Source organism: Phalacrocorax carbo, chromosome 8, assembly GCF_963921805.1.
Source record: "Phalacrocorax carbo chromosome 8, bPhaCar2.1, whole genome shotgun sequence".
Classification (NCBI taxonomy): Eukaryota; Metazoa; Chordata; class Aves; order Suliformes; family Phalacrocoracidae; genus Phalacrocorax; species Phalacrocorax carbo.
Genome location: NC_087520.1, coordinates 12,452,964 through 12,470,340, shown reverse-complemented (window position 1 = coordinate 12,470,340; position 17,377 = coordinate 12,452,964). Strand labels below are relative to the sequence as shown.

General features: G+C 39.4%; 1 protein-coding gene across 16 annotated transcripts in view; it reads left to right on the top strand.

The window, feature by feature from the left end:
- ANKHD1 (ankyrin repeat and KH domain containing 1) overlaps positions 1-17,377 on the top strand; it is a 123,161-nt gene that overhangs the window by 60,107 nt on the left and 45,677 nt on the right. For 12 of the 16 annotated variants that reach the window (XM_064458734.1, XM_064458739.1, XM_064458738.1 and 9 more), the window contains exons 11-15: positions 6,139-6,198; positions 10,083-10,170; positions 10,798-10,925; positions 11,093-11,236; positions 11,929-12,031. In XM_064458734.1, the coding sequence (XP_064314804.1) occupies positions 6,139-6,198; positions 10,083-10,170; positions 10,798-10,925; positions 11,093-11,236; positions 11,929-12,031 (523 nt within the window). The remainder of the gene's footprint in view (positions 1-6,138; positions 6,199-10,082; positions 10,171-10,797; positions 10,926-11,092; positions 11,237-11,928; positions 12,032-17,377) is intronic. The other 4 variants (XM_064458742.1, XM_064458736.1, XM_064458744.1 and 1 more) reach the window with 1 other exon arrangement.

Sequence of the window (17,377 nt, the reverse complement as noted above, 5' to 3'; positions counted from 1 at the left end):
CTTTTAAAAAGCCTGCATATTATGTTTGATCTGAAAAATAAAAATTCTTATGGGGTAATCTTCCATTAAGTGAAAAGTTTTAGCTATAGCTTACACTAATTTGTTTAGTAGGATATATTTCTGCCTTGCCTTTATTCATTATGCTACTTCATTATTCCCAAACTCTGTGGATTAGAGTTTACCTGTTCCAGTGCTCTGAATTTAAAATGTTTTAGTATTAGGAGCTGCTACTTCTCTATTGTAGTGTAAGTTTCTGAACACTGTGGGTCTCAACTTTTTAAAACTACAACACAAAAAAAACCCAAATTAAGTAATGCCTTTTAAATGACCAGGATAATATCTCTTTTCTTTGTTCCAGAAATCTTTTCTTTCTTGTAGCTCTTGGTTTTAGTATATTGCTTTCACAGTGTTTGTTTTCTGTAATGCATTTAAACATAACTAAGTTGTTTACATAATTTTCTTGACTTTTTTCATAATATATAGTGGGAGACCTAAAACTGCCTCTTCATCAGCTGCAGGGATATAATGTTTGGCTTTTAAGCAGTAAAAAGCAATTGATACATTAGTCCTCTAAAGCAGTTTAGGAGCCTTATGTCTCATAAGGTACAAGCAAGGAAGATTGTTCTTTTGTTGCCTTTTTGGGTTTTTTCCTACTATTCTCCTTTCTTTGGGTTGTTCTTTTTTGTTTGTTGGGGGGGGAGGGGTGGGGTTTGGTTGGGTATTTTAGGTTTTTATTATTGTTGTTCCTTTTAAATAATAAGAATGTGAGAAAAGTTTGTCATTGAACCTGATAAATCAACATCCGAATGAAGTTACTAAGTTTCAGTCTTAAATGAAGTATTTATTAATTTTATATTTACAAATATAAAAAAATGAATGCTGTAATTGTAAATTAATAATACTTCCACTCTTTGTGAATATACTTTTCTTCAGGCTTTATTAATTCTTCTACAGTTCTGCTTCATATGTTCCTACCAGGGAGGAAGGTCATGTTGACAGTTATGAAAAAGGTATCATCCATGAAAGTACCTCATAGTGAGGAACAAAGCCTGAAACAAACAAACAAAATGCTGTGCATAAACTTTAAAAACATGCAAGGGTTGCTGCTTAAATATAACTTCAAATTATTAGAGCTATGTCATTTTTATTTTTCTCCTCTCATCACTAAGGTGAGCAGTGCTTGTGGTCTTCAGCATCTAGTTCTGATAAGTATTGCTGAGAAAAATCTTATTCCTTTCTAAAGTAAAGTTTTATTTTATTGCATTTTCTTGTGCTGCCAATAAAAATGGGGAACTGTCAAGAAAATTATAGTAAGGAAGCAAAGGAAAATTGTACATGATAGGGAGACGTGCAGTATAAGTCTACCAGTTTTGAATTCTGATTGTAAGGAAATGGAAAAATGCCTGAAAAACTGCAGTGATGATTACAGCAAGTGCCTCAGGTTCAGAGCAGTTTCCTTTCAAACCTCCGTGTTACTTTGCTTTGTTAGAAGTTGTAAGCTGTTTTGAATAAATTAATTATCTTTGAATTGTTCTGAGAAAGGTTTCTAAAGTGTATTGCCTTACTGCTGGATTGTGAAAAGGTTTCTTCTGAAGTACTGTAGGATCATTCTTCTAGATTTCAATTTTCATTAGTAATTTAAATGAGGTTAGATGATTTCACCAAGGTATTTGAATGCAGATCTGGACTTGGTCAGTCTATCTTCATCTGTCTAGTTAATTTTGCTCTCCTTCTGATGTTCAAACACAGCAAAATGAAAGTACATCTCCAGCTGCTTTTCTTTCTTTCCTTTTTCGTCCTGCAACTTTAGTCTTTCCAGGGATTGCTTTCACTCATGTTTCATTGTGTTCCCGAAACTTTCTTTATACCGTAAGCTCATATCAGAGTCACTGAGGAGCTGGACATAAAACATTTTACCATGTTGTGGAGTGGTCCTTTTTGAGCAAAAAATTGGTTTTGTCTTAAACAGTAAAATAGGGTTGAGGGTCGTTCTCTGATTGCAAGGACAAATGGTATCCACTGCAGCCATCTATGCTGTGCAGCACTGGGCCTGGCAGGTCGCTGAGCCTGGGGCTGTGCCCCTGTCTCTGTAAGAACATCAGTGGCTATGTTGCAGCCCACGAGAGTGGTGTTCTCACAACGCAGTACTGGGAGTGTATATTGGACACCCCTTGGTTGCGGGATGAGGTCTTGAAAGGGTTCTTGAGGGTGCAGGGCCTCCGAGATAAGTGGAGACTAGCTTGATGTCACATTTTCCATGCTGCCAATTGGGAACAGTCCCTGGTGGTCTCCTCCCCTGTGATTCTTGACAGGGTCAGCACTGTGCCAGGGAGGCTGCAAAGGAAGAAGCAGTGTGAATGACCCTTGATCCCATCATAGAATCATACAATCATAGAGGTTGGAAAAGACCTCTAGGATCATCAAGTCCAACCGTCAACCCAACACACCCAGGCCTCCTAAACCATGCCCTGAAGTGCCACGTCTACATGTCTTCTAAATATCTCCAGGGATGGTGACTCCACCACCTCTCTGGACAGCCTGTTCCAATGTCTGACCACTCTTATCAGTGAAGACATTTTTCCTAACATCCAATCTAAACCTCCTATGATGCAGCTTGAAGCCATTTCCTCTTGTTCTATTGCTAGTGAGTTGGGAGAAGAGACGAACACTCACCTCACTACCTTTCAGGTAGTTGTAGAGAGTGATAAGGACTTCCCTCAGCCTCCTTTTCTCCAGATTAAACAATCCCAGTTCCCTCAACCTCTCCGCATAAGACTTGCTCTCTAGACCCTTCACCAGCTGCTTTGCCCTTCTCTGGATACACTCCAGCACCTCAATGTCCTTCTTGTACTAAGAGGCCCAAAACTGAACACAGTATTTGAGGTGCGGCCTCACCAGTGCCGAGCACAGGGGCACGATCCCTGCCCAGCTCCTGCTGGCCACACTATTCCTGACACAAGCCAGGATGCTGCTGGCATTCTTGCCCACCTGCGCACAGCGCTGGCTCACGTTCAGCCGGCTGTCAGCCAGCACCCCCAGGTCCCTCTCCGCCGGGCAGTTTTCCAACCACTCTTCCCCAAGCCTGTAGCATTGCATGGGGTTGTTGTGACCGAAGTGCAAGACCCGACACTTGGCCTTGTTGAACCTCATACAATTGACCTCAGCATTTTCTCCATATTTGTTTTACTTCATAGCTAATCTGTGCTTACAAGTGAACTAATTGGCCTTAACCTCTGGGTTAGCCAAATTGGCAGAGGGCAGGAAATGTTTGCGTCTCCTGAATTTTCCTCATGGAAGACTGAAGTCTTCAAGCTTTGCTGAAGTTACCCAACTCACTCTCCTGAATCCTGTGTGTTGCTCATATCCAGTTGAGGTTTTTTCAATCTCAAAATAGAACCTTGAGCTAAAGTTTGAGCAAGTTTTACAATGAGAGTGGTGAGACACAGCAACGGTTTGCCCAGAGGAGTTGTGGAAGCACCATTATTGGAAAAGTTTAAGGTAAGGTTGGATGGGGCTTTGAGCAATCTGTTCTAGTTGAAAGAGGTGGCTGCCTCTGGAAGGATGGTTGGACTAGGTGGTCTTTGAAGGTCCTGTCCATCCCAAACCCTTCTCTGAGCATTAGTTAAGTGATTCTAGTTGCTGCATAGTTTTGTCTGAACTAGGAGCGATTATTACCACTGCATCTCAGCACAAAAAGGCTGCTGTTCTTACGTGTAGGAAATGGGAACTCTTACTTTTCAGGGACTGATCCTCTGGCCTACATATCAAATATGTAATTCAGTTCAAGAATCAGTGAAGATCTTGAGCTCCATTAGATTCATTAAGGAACGTGGCTTTGTAAGAATCAGGAGAACTAAAAGAAAATGATGGCTGAGGCGAACTTTCTTTGGTTTGTTGTTAATTTTTCCTTAAAACTCTGCAGTGGTGAGTTATACTAGACATGAACAGTGTCAGAGTACATGCTCATCTACTTCTGTCTGCTGGAGAGCTGCTAAAGTGTGGATGGTATTTTGATGAATTTGTATCTCCTTGTGGTTAATTGTTTATGAAGTCTGGCTTGTGATGCTTTTCTGAAGCCCTTCTTTAAGGGATCTGTATTTTCCATGTCCTTACAGGACAAAGTTGGCCTGTCAATCTGTAGTAAAACTAGCTTGGCAGGCCTACACCTTTCCTTGTTAATGTATGCATTTTGAAATAAGCTTGCTTTTGCCAAGTGTGTGAATGACTTAATGAAGCACATCTGAAGACTTCAGCCTGTGATCCCATCTGTGCCTTAGTTGCATTCTGGTTCCTTTATTGCCTGCAGGACTAGAGGCTTTTAGGGTCTTCATCTGAGCTCCTGCCACTGGACCAAATGTAAATTTTAATTGTTTACAAACTTCTTTATGGGGACAAAACACCTACTTTAGATTTTGTGATTAATAGGGGTAAAATTTTGGAGATTGGAACTCTGAAATACAATTTGATAAAAACATTCTTTGAGTGTTGGTGTGGTTTAATAGCTTCAGGAAAAAATAACCAGCACTTCAGTAATACAGTTATTTACCGGTGTGGCAAGGATTTGTCTAATCTGAGAGGTGAGGAGAGATTTTTTTTTTCCTGTGAGAGTTCTCTTTTTTCCCTTCCTCTTCTTTGTGTCTTTACTAGCAGTTATTTTCATATCAAAGCTTATATAAGGTAAGACATGCGTGGTGCATGTATGTTCCCACAGGAACTAGGTTAAGGACTGTGAAGCTCACAAAGAGTACTGGTGATACTTAATGAGATGTAATGTCCTGCTTTTAAGCTGTATACCTTTCTATAAACTAATGCCTGTTTGGATGCCTGTTCCCTTTCAATGTAGAATAAGACCTGGATGAAATGCTGCACACTGGAGATTCCAGTCTCCTTTATGAAAGCGAGACTGCTCTTGACAAAGTGGTTGCATCTTCGCCTGTTTCAGTATAGCTGAAAACAAGGGAGAGTTTGTTCTTTTCTGGGCTGTGAGAACATCCTAGCTTTTCTCAGCTCGGAAATACAGAAACGTTTTAAATTGGGATTTTCTGATCTGGCCTGCCTTGCAGCTGTTTATGAGGCACTGCTCCATGGGAGAGTTGATCTAGTGATTGAGTTTACCTTTCTACTACAAAATATATGAGTGCTTTTATGCTGAAATTGAGAGATGGAAAAGAACCCCTGTGGGCAGCTTCATCCTTATCCTTCTCATTTTACACTGCCAAGCTCTCCCCAAAGCTCTTTACACTTGTTAAAATTACATGTGTGGCTTTTCTTAAAAGACTAAAACTGGCTACCTGGCATCCACATAACTCTAGTTGCAAAAAGAAACAAAACCCCAACATCCCACCCCGCTCTCCCCTGCCCCAAATCCCCCCAAACCCCAGGCAAGCCAAACTGCTTCTTGATTCTTCCCCTGTGACAAAATATTTTTACAGATAGATGTTTTTGTCATTGCAGGGATCATTGCTTTGCCTTCAGCTGATAACATCCCTCACACTAACATGGCTTCTTAATTAGAAACTCACTTTCCTTTGTGTGTATGACACACTGCATGTTTGATGCAGTGTGCATAAGGGAGTATTTAAACATCTAGAAAAGTAAACAATACTTTATGGATTTGAACGAAATCATGCTGGAGGTAGCTATGTTGTCATTACAGTGAGGGATCTGAGAAGCTGTCATGTTTTTCCATACTGTTTCTTGAACCATCAGGGGAAGGTCGGGGATTTTCAGGTCTTTTTAGACTTCTCCCTCAGTCTTCTACAAATAAAAATATTGTAGGACATGTGAAGCTAATTTTTGTAGTTAACACCTTTTGGATGTTGTGTTGCAGACTCTGGATGTTGCAAAGTACAAAGAAATGCTCTCTTTTGCCAGCAGTGAACAAAAAGTCATCTTGTATTTCACAAGATGCTGTGTATGACCTTTGTGTTCTCTCCATGAATTTGAATGGCTTGTCATAGGACTGGTGAGAGCTGCATTGCTTGGTCTTAGCTTTGTGCTTGCTTGCCTAATTCCAGCAAAACAGAGTTTTCAGCTGGTGGATCTGATCCATTTAAGTTCACATTCCAGGTCTTCATGACCAAGAACAATATTTATTTGTAGAACAAGAGCCGTGAGTTCTTCTTTTTCCTTCCGCAGGACAAGCAGGAGGACTTAAAGAAGACTATTTTGGAGGGCATAGAGCCGGGCAAGCATCAGGTGAGGTGGGCCTTTGATGCTTGTAAGCTGCAGCCTTAGGATATATGCTAACAAGAAGCATGGCTGTAAGGCATCTGAATTTCTTCAAAAATACAAAGCCTTGCTGTGTAGACTAGTCATGTCATCTTTGTCCTGTATTTTTCCTTCTGTTGGGTTTTCTAAAACCCTGTTTTTAAAAATCAGTATCTCAACTTTCACAAATGTAGCAAAATATCTCATTGAGTCCATTAGCACAAGTAGTGATGTTAAACCTGTTAGTATATATCTAGCTTCCTGTAAGGTCTTTCCCTTCTCAGGTATTTACTTTAAACTAGAGGCCTAGCTGAGTTTTTAGGTGCATCCGAAATACTGGTTTGCTACATATCTCAGGAAGGTGATCTAGGACAGTTAGGTTGGTGGCTGATAGAATACTGTATCTCTTTATAGGGGTTCAATCTTGAAAATTAGCAAAGTGGCATAGTGGTAAGAACTCCATTGTTTGGCTATTGTCTTGTATCAAAAACTTTGTCTAAATTATTTTGCTTAGAATAACACTTAGATTTCTGTTAAATATTCACTGTTGTCATGGATATGAGAGGCTTGTTAAAGAATTGAAGAGAGCAGTTGGACCTTTACTTTGAAAATGCAGATTTTGTTCTAGAACTTTTAATTAACTACAACACTGGAAACAAACTTGAAATATATCTTAATGAATAATACTTGCTGAACATGAATACTTGTGAACAAAGAAGAATAAGGGGAGTAGAGCCCTTATGCAGCTGATCTTGGAATTGCCTAAAACAGAACTTGAAATCAAGAATAAAAAAACCCCAAACTGTTGTGAGATGCTTCTGATGACACTGCTTTTGCTCCGCTCTTTCATGTACTGATTTGTCTAGAAAGGAAATAATGATTACTGACTAGATTCTAATCTCCGTTTTGAGTACCAGTGGAAGAAAGGTGCAGATAATGTAAGCTCTTACCTGATTTGGGTAATACTCTTGCTTTCCCCTTCCTTCCTATCACTGAAGTGTTTAGAGAATGGCTTTTCCAGTCAAAGCTGGCATAGGTGTTCTCCTCTATACCTCTTTCTGATCATACCAACTGCAGTTATTTCTCAGGACTTAAGGAGTGAAGAGAGATAGAATACTGTGGTGAGTTCTACAGTGCAGATAGCCAGGGAAATTATCTTTGGAGACAAGTACTTGCTAGGTTTTTTTCTTACAAAATAAGTATTTGCGTGTACTTCGTACTAATACAAGGAAGAAATGCATTGGAAAGCTGATGGGGGATGCTTTTGGACAGCTTTTATGTTCTCTGTCCTGATTTTGATTATCTACTGCAACAACAATGGAAAAAAAAAACCAAAACAAAAATGCACTAACCAAAAGCAGCAAAAAAAACACACCCTAAAACAAAAACAAAAAACACACACAAAAAAACCCCCAAACCAACAAACCACAAAAACCACAAACAATCTTTGAAATTTATGGCCATTCCAGGTAAAAGAAAGGATGTGAGTAAAGAAAGGCACTGCACTGGCTCAGCTTCTTATTTTGGCTTGTTCTAGATGTTTTCCCTTAAAGCTTGAGTCGACGCTATCTGCTAGCGTTCATTAGGGCTAAACAGAGTGCTGAAGTAAAAGAATTAATTTCATCTTAAAATGCATTTCTATCTTCTGATGTGAAAAATACCATCAAAATGCAATAACATCTGAAGATCTACAGCAGGTGGGCACACAAATGGTTTAATTTGGCTGGACTGATGATGTGTATGGTACTGCAAGTGTTTGAAGCATATAATAGTTGAGGATCAAGTTCTGCCTGCTTGATGAAGTGACAGTTGGTTAAACTGGGCAGAATAACTGCATTGCATTTAAATGAGGAAGCCTCCTGACATCCATGTTTAAGACTTCAGTACTGAAGTCTGTTAGGAATTGAGAATGTTGCAAATAATACCTTACTGCTAGTTATCAGAAATGCTATGTTTGAATGCAATATAGGATGGCTTTTCGCTATCTTGAATATAGCTAAGATGACCTAAAATAAATTTTGCTTCTTGCCATCTTTGCTGTTGCATCAATGGGGATTTAGAAATTAGTATTAAATTGTTTGGGCAGTAATGTTCTGGTGCTGCACAGCAATTGAAGTGGTGTTCAATAGTTCTTTGCATCCATAGCTGCTTTGTGAGTGATTTGCCAGCAGTACCAGGGGTTTACTGTGCATAAGGCAAACAGCAGCATCTGGCTTTTTATGATCTACTGGCAGTGGCTGAGGAAGGAAAAACTATGCCAAATACCAGAGTAAGCATCAGAGCTCAAGGGCATGCTACTAATTCTTGCACATTGTAGGGCTACATACTAACATAATGAGCTTTACGTGTCCTGCAAATATTTCTGACATGCAGACAATCCAAAAGCATGCATATATTTATCGACAGCTAAGCAGTCAGTTGTCCTGGGAGTGGAATCTACTTATTTAGGGGGTGGGGAAAAAAAAGGTGATTTCAGTAGCAGTCTATAAAGGCTTCCTATCTGTCTGTGCACACTTATGCATTATACTACCAAGTAAGCAAAGAAATCAGAGCAGTAATGTGGAGTTTAAACGTGTGTTGAAGTGGTGTACAATAATACAAAGTTCTTATGAAGGTGCAGGACCAGAGTGTTTCTGCTCTTTCCCGAGTGTGTAGGAGGGGGTTAGTGTAACCCCTGTTACAGCAAAGGATTGGTTTCCGTTTCCTGCACGGGGTGAGTCTCCAATAGAAGATCCAGTAGAGACTTATTTCTCATGTGTATGAACAGAAAGCTCACCTAAGGTGCAGCTTGCAACCAAAGCAAGCCATATGTGAAAGCACATATGCAGAGTTTTCAGAAATACTGAAACTATGGGAAGCAGTTGATTCATTCTGTCAAATCTATTCTTGTCCTTTTATAATTGTAAATGGCAGTATCATCTGCTGTTAGTGCTAAGTGTTAACTTTCACTGTCAGAGATACATGCAATTCCAGAAGTAAATAGCGAATTTGGTGCTTGGTTTCCCAGATATTTAATTAAAAAAACCCCCACAGTCCTAGTATATTATCGATCAGACTGAATATTCAGAACGCAAATAAAAACATTCCCAGGAAGATGATGTTCTCTCCCCTTGTTGCTGAGGGAGGGTTGGTTAGTCAGCATTCTTTATGGTATTGATCATGTCTACATAGCAGGCAAATTTTCTACTTCTGTAACTTCTCTAATACAGTTGTATTCAACCACATCTTTCCAGTATTCAGAAACTTTTTCAATTAGAAAATTGTTCTTGTCGCTCGTTCCTTTTTTTGTTGGTTTGTATCATCCTTTTGTCATCTTCCTGCTTTATTCTCCAATCCTCTTATTCAGACACTTATTGTGGCCTGCAGTGCTTTGTCTCATTTTTATTGCTGATCCTCTTCAGCATGTTTTAAAAATGTTGTCTGCACTTCAGACATTATTGCAATTTTAAGGTCTGGCATGCAGCATGTGACAGCTCTCACAACTGTTGCACTTCAGTTCGTAGTTATTTGTGTATTTCCTGATGCTGGATGATATTTATGTTAAATAGTCATCCCTTTTTGAAGAGGAAGCAAGATGTTACTGTTGTTAAGTATATTATGCATTTGAACACTAAAATAAAAAGGGGCATCTGAATCCCTGAAGCAGGGAAACCTCCTTGTGTGATAACAGTATGGATGTGGTCTCAATGCTTTTTCATTGTGATTAAGTAGTTAAGGTAAGATGAAAATTTATTCCAGTCAGTTTATATTGCCTTATAAAATAGGCCTCCTATTGAGACAGGTAATTCTGGTCCCATCACAAGATGGTTCAAAAGCCAAAACAATGATATTTTTTGCCCGTTTAAACATCTGTTGTTCCTTCTTCACAATAGGAACATGAATCTGAAGGTGGGAGAACCCCGCTAATGAAGGCTGCGCGAGCTGGTCACTTATGCACTGTGCAATTCCTTATTAGCAAAGGTAAAATGCTGGTTTAAAATATAATTTAAAAACTCAATATGCCACTTTACAATTGTGCATGTTTGTGATCCTTCTCCAGAATTAATCTGGTTATGTGTATATGAGCATTTGAACCATTAAGGGTGTTCTAAATTTCATTTAGTTCATGGTACAATGAATCACAAAATATTTTGCTAGTTACTTTTCCTACTCAGTTGTATAGATTAATAAATAGATTTGAAGTACAGCAAATATTTTCAGTTTCTTAAAAAAAACCACTCCCTCCTTCAGAAAAAACACACCCTCAAGTACTGTCTGAAATGATAAAAACTGCACCATGCAGTGATACTGGTAAGTGCTTAAAATGAAAATTTAGAAGCTGTGCTTTGTACACCGTAAGTGTTCCCTCTCTTACCACTTACGAGGCCTGTTGTTGCTGTTGGTACTGCCTTGTCCTCACAAAATGAGGAGGATGATGTGTAGAAACCATCAATTATTCAAAATCCCTTGCCTTTACCCCAGAAGTGTGTATGAATTAGGAATATCAGAAGAGAAATGTTGATCTCTATTCCAGAAAATACTGTACTTGTTGATACATTCTTTTAAAAATAATTGCCTTGATATAATTCTGAAATCTTCTCTTTATAGGTGCCAACGTTAACAGGGCTACAGCTAATAATGACCACACGGTGGTGTCACTGGCATGTGCGGGAGGCCACCTGGCAGTTGTTGAGCTCCTTCTGGCTCACGGTGCAGATCCTACTCATCGGCTCAAGGTATTCACTTAAAACTATGCATTTATCATAGGTACTGAAAGAACCAGTGCAGTTGATTTAGTGGATTAGTAAATGTGCAATTTTAAATGGTCTAATTCATATCTTACGTGCTATACCAGGTAGCAAAATTCATCTTCTGGCTTTTTATTTCCAAAATCTCACTTCAGGATGGCTCAACAATGCTCATCGAGGCCGCCAAAGGAGGGCATACAAATGTTGTTTCTTACTTGCTGGATTACCCAAACAATGTTTTGTCAGTTCCTGCAGCAGACTTGTCTCAGCTCACACCTCCATCTCAGGATCAGTCTCAGGTAAGGCATAAGGAATTTTTTTAAAATATCACCATGAACATTGCAAAGAAACACTTCATTTGTAGTTAACTTCTGAAGTTAATTTAGAAGTGAACATATACAGTGGAAAGAACTAAAAAAAGTCTACCCATTTGAAAATAGTAGAGAGTAAGGAAGTTGATTGGTATTGGCTACAGTGCCCTGAAGAGCGCATGAACTTCGTACCCTCTTCTGTTCCTTGGATATGATAGTTCCAAACCTAGTATCTCAAAATATTGTTTTCTTGGTTGCATTTGCTCAGTATTTTGTTGCAACAGTTCTAAACCCTTGTGACAGCACCCCTCAAAATGTTGCTGATTTTGGTTGTTATATGAAAGACAACATATTGTGTAAATCTAGAATTCTGCAGGCTGGAGAGGTGTAGATTCCCAGTGGAGCTAGCTGATTAAAAGCCTAAAGTTGTTAACCGTTTTCCAGCCTACACAGTCCAGAATTTTGTGAAGGTAACATAGTTAACTTTGACCTATTATCCACAATAAGATAGTATGGGACAGGTTATACCAAGACGTAGCAGAGCATATACAGTTTGGGAAGAGTGGAATGGAGGTCTGCTGTAAGAATGTATCTTTGTATTAACACTTGGTCCATCCAAACAGGTTGTTGGGTTTTGTTTGTTTGTTTATCTGAGCATGTGTCTGTGGCTTTGTTTTAAGGTTCCACGTGTACCAGTGCATACACTTGCTATGGTTGTTCCTCCCCAGGAACCTGACAGAACCCCTCAAGAGAACTCGCCACCTCTCTTGGGAGTGGTGAAAGGTTAGTATGTAGCCACTCGGAGAATATATGCAATTTGGAAACTGCTAGGCTGGGGACAATTGTAGAGCTTATGCATAGTATAGTTCACTCCATCAATTATTGAATAACTCTAATGAAGTATAGCTTCAAATTATTTTATGTAGCACATAGTTTTTGCTTATTTTCTGGTGTTCTACAGTATAGTAACACTGGCTGTTCTAATTTTATTATGCTTATTCTAATTTATTAGAATTATGCTTGTATTTTTTGGAAGAAAATGAATGTGGTAACTGCCATAGTGCAGACTGATAAAAAAACATTAAATAAACTCTAGGTGTGGTGTTAACTTTTTTTATATTGCACCTTGGTCATCTAGAATAGTTGCAACTGTTACTCATGAACTTGATATATCAATTTTTTCCTGTTCCTACAGTAGCAACGCAAATATGTTGGCACTGTAAAATGCCAAGGCAGATCTTACTATTGTGTAGGTCTACTACTCACAGGAGAATTTTTCTTGTGTTAGCAACAGTACTCTTTTAAGTAATCATAACATCAGGGTTTTTGCTTTGAACGTGGTTGAACTGACTTGTTAAAATTATTTGCAGTCATTAAATGGTGGATTTAGCAGTTTGTTTCCAGCTATGGGTTCTGTAACAAATTCTTCATGTCTACTAAGTCAGCTCAGAAAGAGAAGCAGATTCACAAGTGGAAAGTTACAAACTGCAGCTCCTAATTATTTACAGTTTTGGATGGGGATATTAAATATTATAGTATCCAATCCTCTATTAGCTAGCTTTACTTAATTCCTTTATTCTGGAAGTGCTCAGTGCTTCTTAACTCAAACAAAAAAACCCCAGGGGCACAAATGAAGAGAGAAGAAAATTGTGTACCTAATGGTGTTAAGTGTGCAGCTGTGACTGTCTCCATGCATACATGCCATGTGTGTGACTTCTCAAACACAGTTATTGTATATTTTTCCTAGGATGTGCAACACTTGATGTTTTGGATTTCATTAAAATGAGTACCAAACAAATGGAAAGAATGTGCAACTTCTGGTTCAAATAAAACACCAAAAAGCTATATACCAGCATGTGTGCCCTTACAGTCAAATAACTACTAGTATTGCGTAGTGGGTTAGTGTTCTGCAAGTACATTTTGTGATGCATGGGAATCAATGAGAGAATAGTTGATACTGAGTCAGAAGACTAAAGTTATAAGCTTGAAGTCTCATGTTGTTTAATCAAATTATGAAAAGCAAATAGCTGACTGTAATTTAAGAAATAGCACTCACTTAAAAAAAACTTATTGCAAGTGTCAGCACATATTTTAGGCATGTTTTTAGCAGTACTGTGTTGTTGGAACTGGCACAGAGAGATCTAGTTGTTCTCAGTGATTCAGGATGTGCTTCATGCATGTTAGTGAAACTAGTCTGTGATGCATTGCAAGAGATGTAGCAATCCAAAATGTGTCATTGGGCTGATGAAGCATTCCTGAAAACTTTTTGTGTAAAGCTCTTATGTATCTCAGATCTTTAGGGGTAAAATGGTGTTTTTGTGATAAACACCGTGTGATCATTATAGTGATGCCACTCAGCTACTTTAACTGTGATAGGGCTAGTGTTCTTTACTGAACTTCCATTCCTAATTTGCTATACACACTTCGCTTTAATATACCAGACTTTCATTGTTAGACTTCTTGGGAGATGAGGGGCAAAAGAGGATGCGAATAAAGGCATGTTCATTATTTCCATGCATGGGGGAGGAAAGCAGTCTTAAGCTCTTATGTAACAAAATTGTTAATGTTGGGGAAGACAAATTTCTTGCCTTCACACTTAGAAGTAGCTTCCCTGAGTTTTTCATAAACTCTTAACTACTTGGAGGAAAGAGGGGAGCACCTAACCTCAGTGCTGTCTGGTTTTTAAGGACCTGTATTAATTTTGCAAGAAATGCAATAGTAACAACTTGTTTCCTGAAGAGTTCTTGGCAAGTCAAGTGTAAAACTAGAATGCACTTGTATGTTATTGTTATGATTCAAATATGGTGTAAGGTTTTTCAAGAGGAATTTATAGTTTAATTTTGAATGAAATTATTATTCTTCAGTAAAGTAAGAAGAGGTATGAAATAATTGCTGTTTGAATAATTATTTTTGGTAAAGGATGGTGTATCAATGTTTAGCAACTGAAAAGAGAAACATTTCAGAGCTGACAGTGGATCTAGAGAGACAGAGATAAAGGTGGTATGCAAAGATGGTAACTTCCTAAACAGCTGAAGAGAAATCAGGTGAAAGAAGAAGCAGGATTAGTTCAGGGGACTGAACAGACCTCCACTCTTCTGTGCTTAGGAGTGATTGTAGTGCACTACATTTAGCGTGCGTCTATTGTGTCCACGTAAAAATGAAATCCCAGTGAAGTTCAGCTCTTGGTGCTTTCGTGGGGAGAGACAGGAGATCCCTTCCTTGGTGTTTTGTACTTGCTGCTGCCCTCGCTTGAATGCAGTCAGGATTGCTCAGCAGCCAGCAGCAATTCTGATACAGCAGCTCAACACAGAGAGTCTTTTGGCTAGAAAAAGAGAGATGTGCTGTTTCTGCAGGACTAGAGGGGTCTCTCCTGATTTACACTGCAAGTAAATTGCAGTGTAAAGCGCAGTGACTACAATGCAGCTCCAAGTGGCCCTGCATTTAGGTTCCTGGGACAAGGGGGTCTTGGTGCCCAGGACATGACGTGGTCGAAAGGAATGCTGTTGCATTTCTTTAGGAAATCAGCTGGTGTGATAGTGTTGCTCTTGATAATCTTGTCTAGTTTGTAAATGCCAGCTAATCTTGAATAAGAAAGGGATATGAAGCTCCCAGTGGTGTTTGTGATTCTGCCTCACTCTTCGGAAGAGCATGCTCAGTAAGCATAGCGGCTTGAACCCACGGCATGTTTTTAGAACATTATTGAAAAACAATGTGCTGATGCAACAAGGGGATGCTCAGGAAGTCTGTGAAAAGCAGCAGGATTGTTTTCTTAGCCGAAATATTTGAACTACATAAGGTGTTTTTAAACATGTCAAAATTTAAAGTAGTCTATTTTTGGGGTCTGAGGTATCAGTTATTTTGTAAGTTTTTCATAGAATCATAGAATTATTAAGGTTGGAAAAGATCTCTAGGATCATCAAGTCCAACTGACAACCCAACACACCCAGGCCTCCTAAACCATGCCCTGAAGTGCCACATCTACATGTCTTCTAAATATCTCCAGGGATGGTAACTCCACCACATCTCTGGACAGCCTGTTCCAATGTCTGACCACTCTTATCAGTGAAGACATTTTTCCTAACATCCAATCTAAACCTCCCATGATGCACCTCTCATCCTATTGCTAGTGAGCTGGGAGAAGAGACCAACACTCACCTCACTACAGCCTCCTTTCAGGTAGTTGCAGAGAGCAATAAGGACTTCCCTCAGCCTCCTTTTCTCCAGATTAAACAATCCCAGTTCCCTCAGCTGCTCCTCAATAGACCTGCCCTCCAGACCCTTCACCACCTTTGTCCTTCTCTGGACACACTCCAGCACCTCAATGTCCTTCTTGTACTAAGAGGCCCAAAATTGAACACAGTATTTGAGGTGCGGCCTCACCAGTGCCGAGCACAGGGGCACGATCCCTGCCCGGCTCCTGCTGGCCACACTATTCCTGATACAAGCCGGGATGCTGCTGGCTGCCTTGCCCACCTGCGCACAGTGCTGGTTCGTGTTCGGCCGCTGTCAGCCAGCACCCCCAGGTCCCTCTCCGCCGGGCAGTTTTCCAACCACTCTTCCCCAAGCCTGTAGCATTGCATGGGGTTGTTGTGACCGAAGTGCAAGACCTGACACTTGGCCTTGTTGAACCTCATACAATTGACCTCAGCATTTTCTCCATATTTGTTTTACTTCATAGCTAATCTGTGCTTACAAGTGAACTAATTGGCCTTAACTGAGTGCTTAAAAACTATCAACATTCTGTCATTCAACTTCTCCACTGTTGTTTTTAAATGCGCAGTAACTTGCATCACTTCTCATTTGGGGTGCATATATTTTTAGAACTCCACGAGACCTAATAGACTTAAGTTATTCATGTGGAAGCTGTCCATGCTGCCTTTAATCCCTGAGAAGGAGAGCAGAGTTCCCTTAAAGTCGAGTAGGACTTTTGGAATCTGTAAGCTTTTTAAGTTCGCTCTTCAATATACGGTATCCCCTGTATCCCTGGACTAAATTTTAATAGTCTGATGGCTTTGAGAAAGGAAATAAAAATAAACGCCATGTAGCTTCAATAGCTACAAAATCGATAAGTATTTTTACTCCAATGTCTGACTTTGCCTAATACTGAGTTATATACTGGCAGAGGTCTCATACATTGTGTGATTTAATTGAAATAGGGGACATGTTAACAGTAGAACTAGAAAGACTATATTGTTCTTATCGATGGGAAGGCACTAAAAAAGTAAGCTGATATTCTTGCTTTTCCATTCTGACTCCTTTCAGACTTCTCTACTGCACAGTCCAGCTGCCTGTTTGTTTCATGTACTTCAGCATCTTCTCATTAACTCTTGCCATTTCTTCCATATTTTCTGCCTGGGTCAGCAGGTGACTCAGTTATCTGGGGCGAATTACCAAGGGAAATATAACAGTCTGTGCCTCATGGCTTTCTAACTTCACTAGTACTTTCTTAGTAGAGCTGCGGACTTGTTATTCTTTATGTGAATCTTTAGCAGTGAAGGCAGATGATTTAAAAACAAGACACGTGTAGATCCCCAAGAGCATTAGCATATGAAAAATCTTTTCATGGTGGTTTGTGAAATTCCACTCCTTTGAAGCTTCAGTCACCTGCTTGCTGCTGAAGAAGACTAAGATTGGGAAGTAACTCAAATTTTTGCATGTCAGAAAACTGAGTTAAGTTTGGCTTGGTTTTAGCCATGTAACCATTACCTGTTGGATATCATTGCACCTATTCCCTGCAAGTTTTCTGTAGAAACAGCTGCAGGAGTTATAAAGAGTAGCAAAAATAATGCATGGTTCACAGAAGGAATGTAGTGAAAATACAAACTCATCTGATCATTCAGCTCTCAACAAATTGTCCTGTTCTTTATAAAGAATAATTATGTATTAAAAAATGTAGCAGATTAATTAATTTAGGAAAAGTAGACTGGCTCTGCCCAGTTAGCCAGCTTATATAATATTGTACTTTGCATTTGAGTATATATGGATTGACTGATTGTTTCCCCAGGTTCTTAGAGCTGAATTACTTCCTGATATAAATTACAGGTAAACACAGAACATTCATGAAGCTCAATATTGAGGTCATCTTATTCCTGTTGATGAGGCCAGTGTATTATAATTGCAGACTGCAAA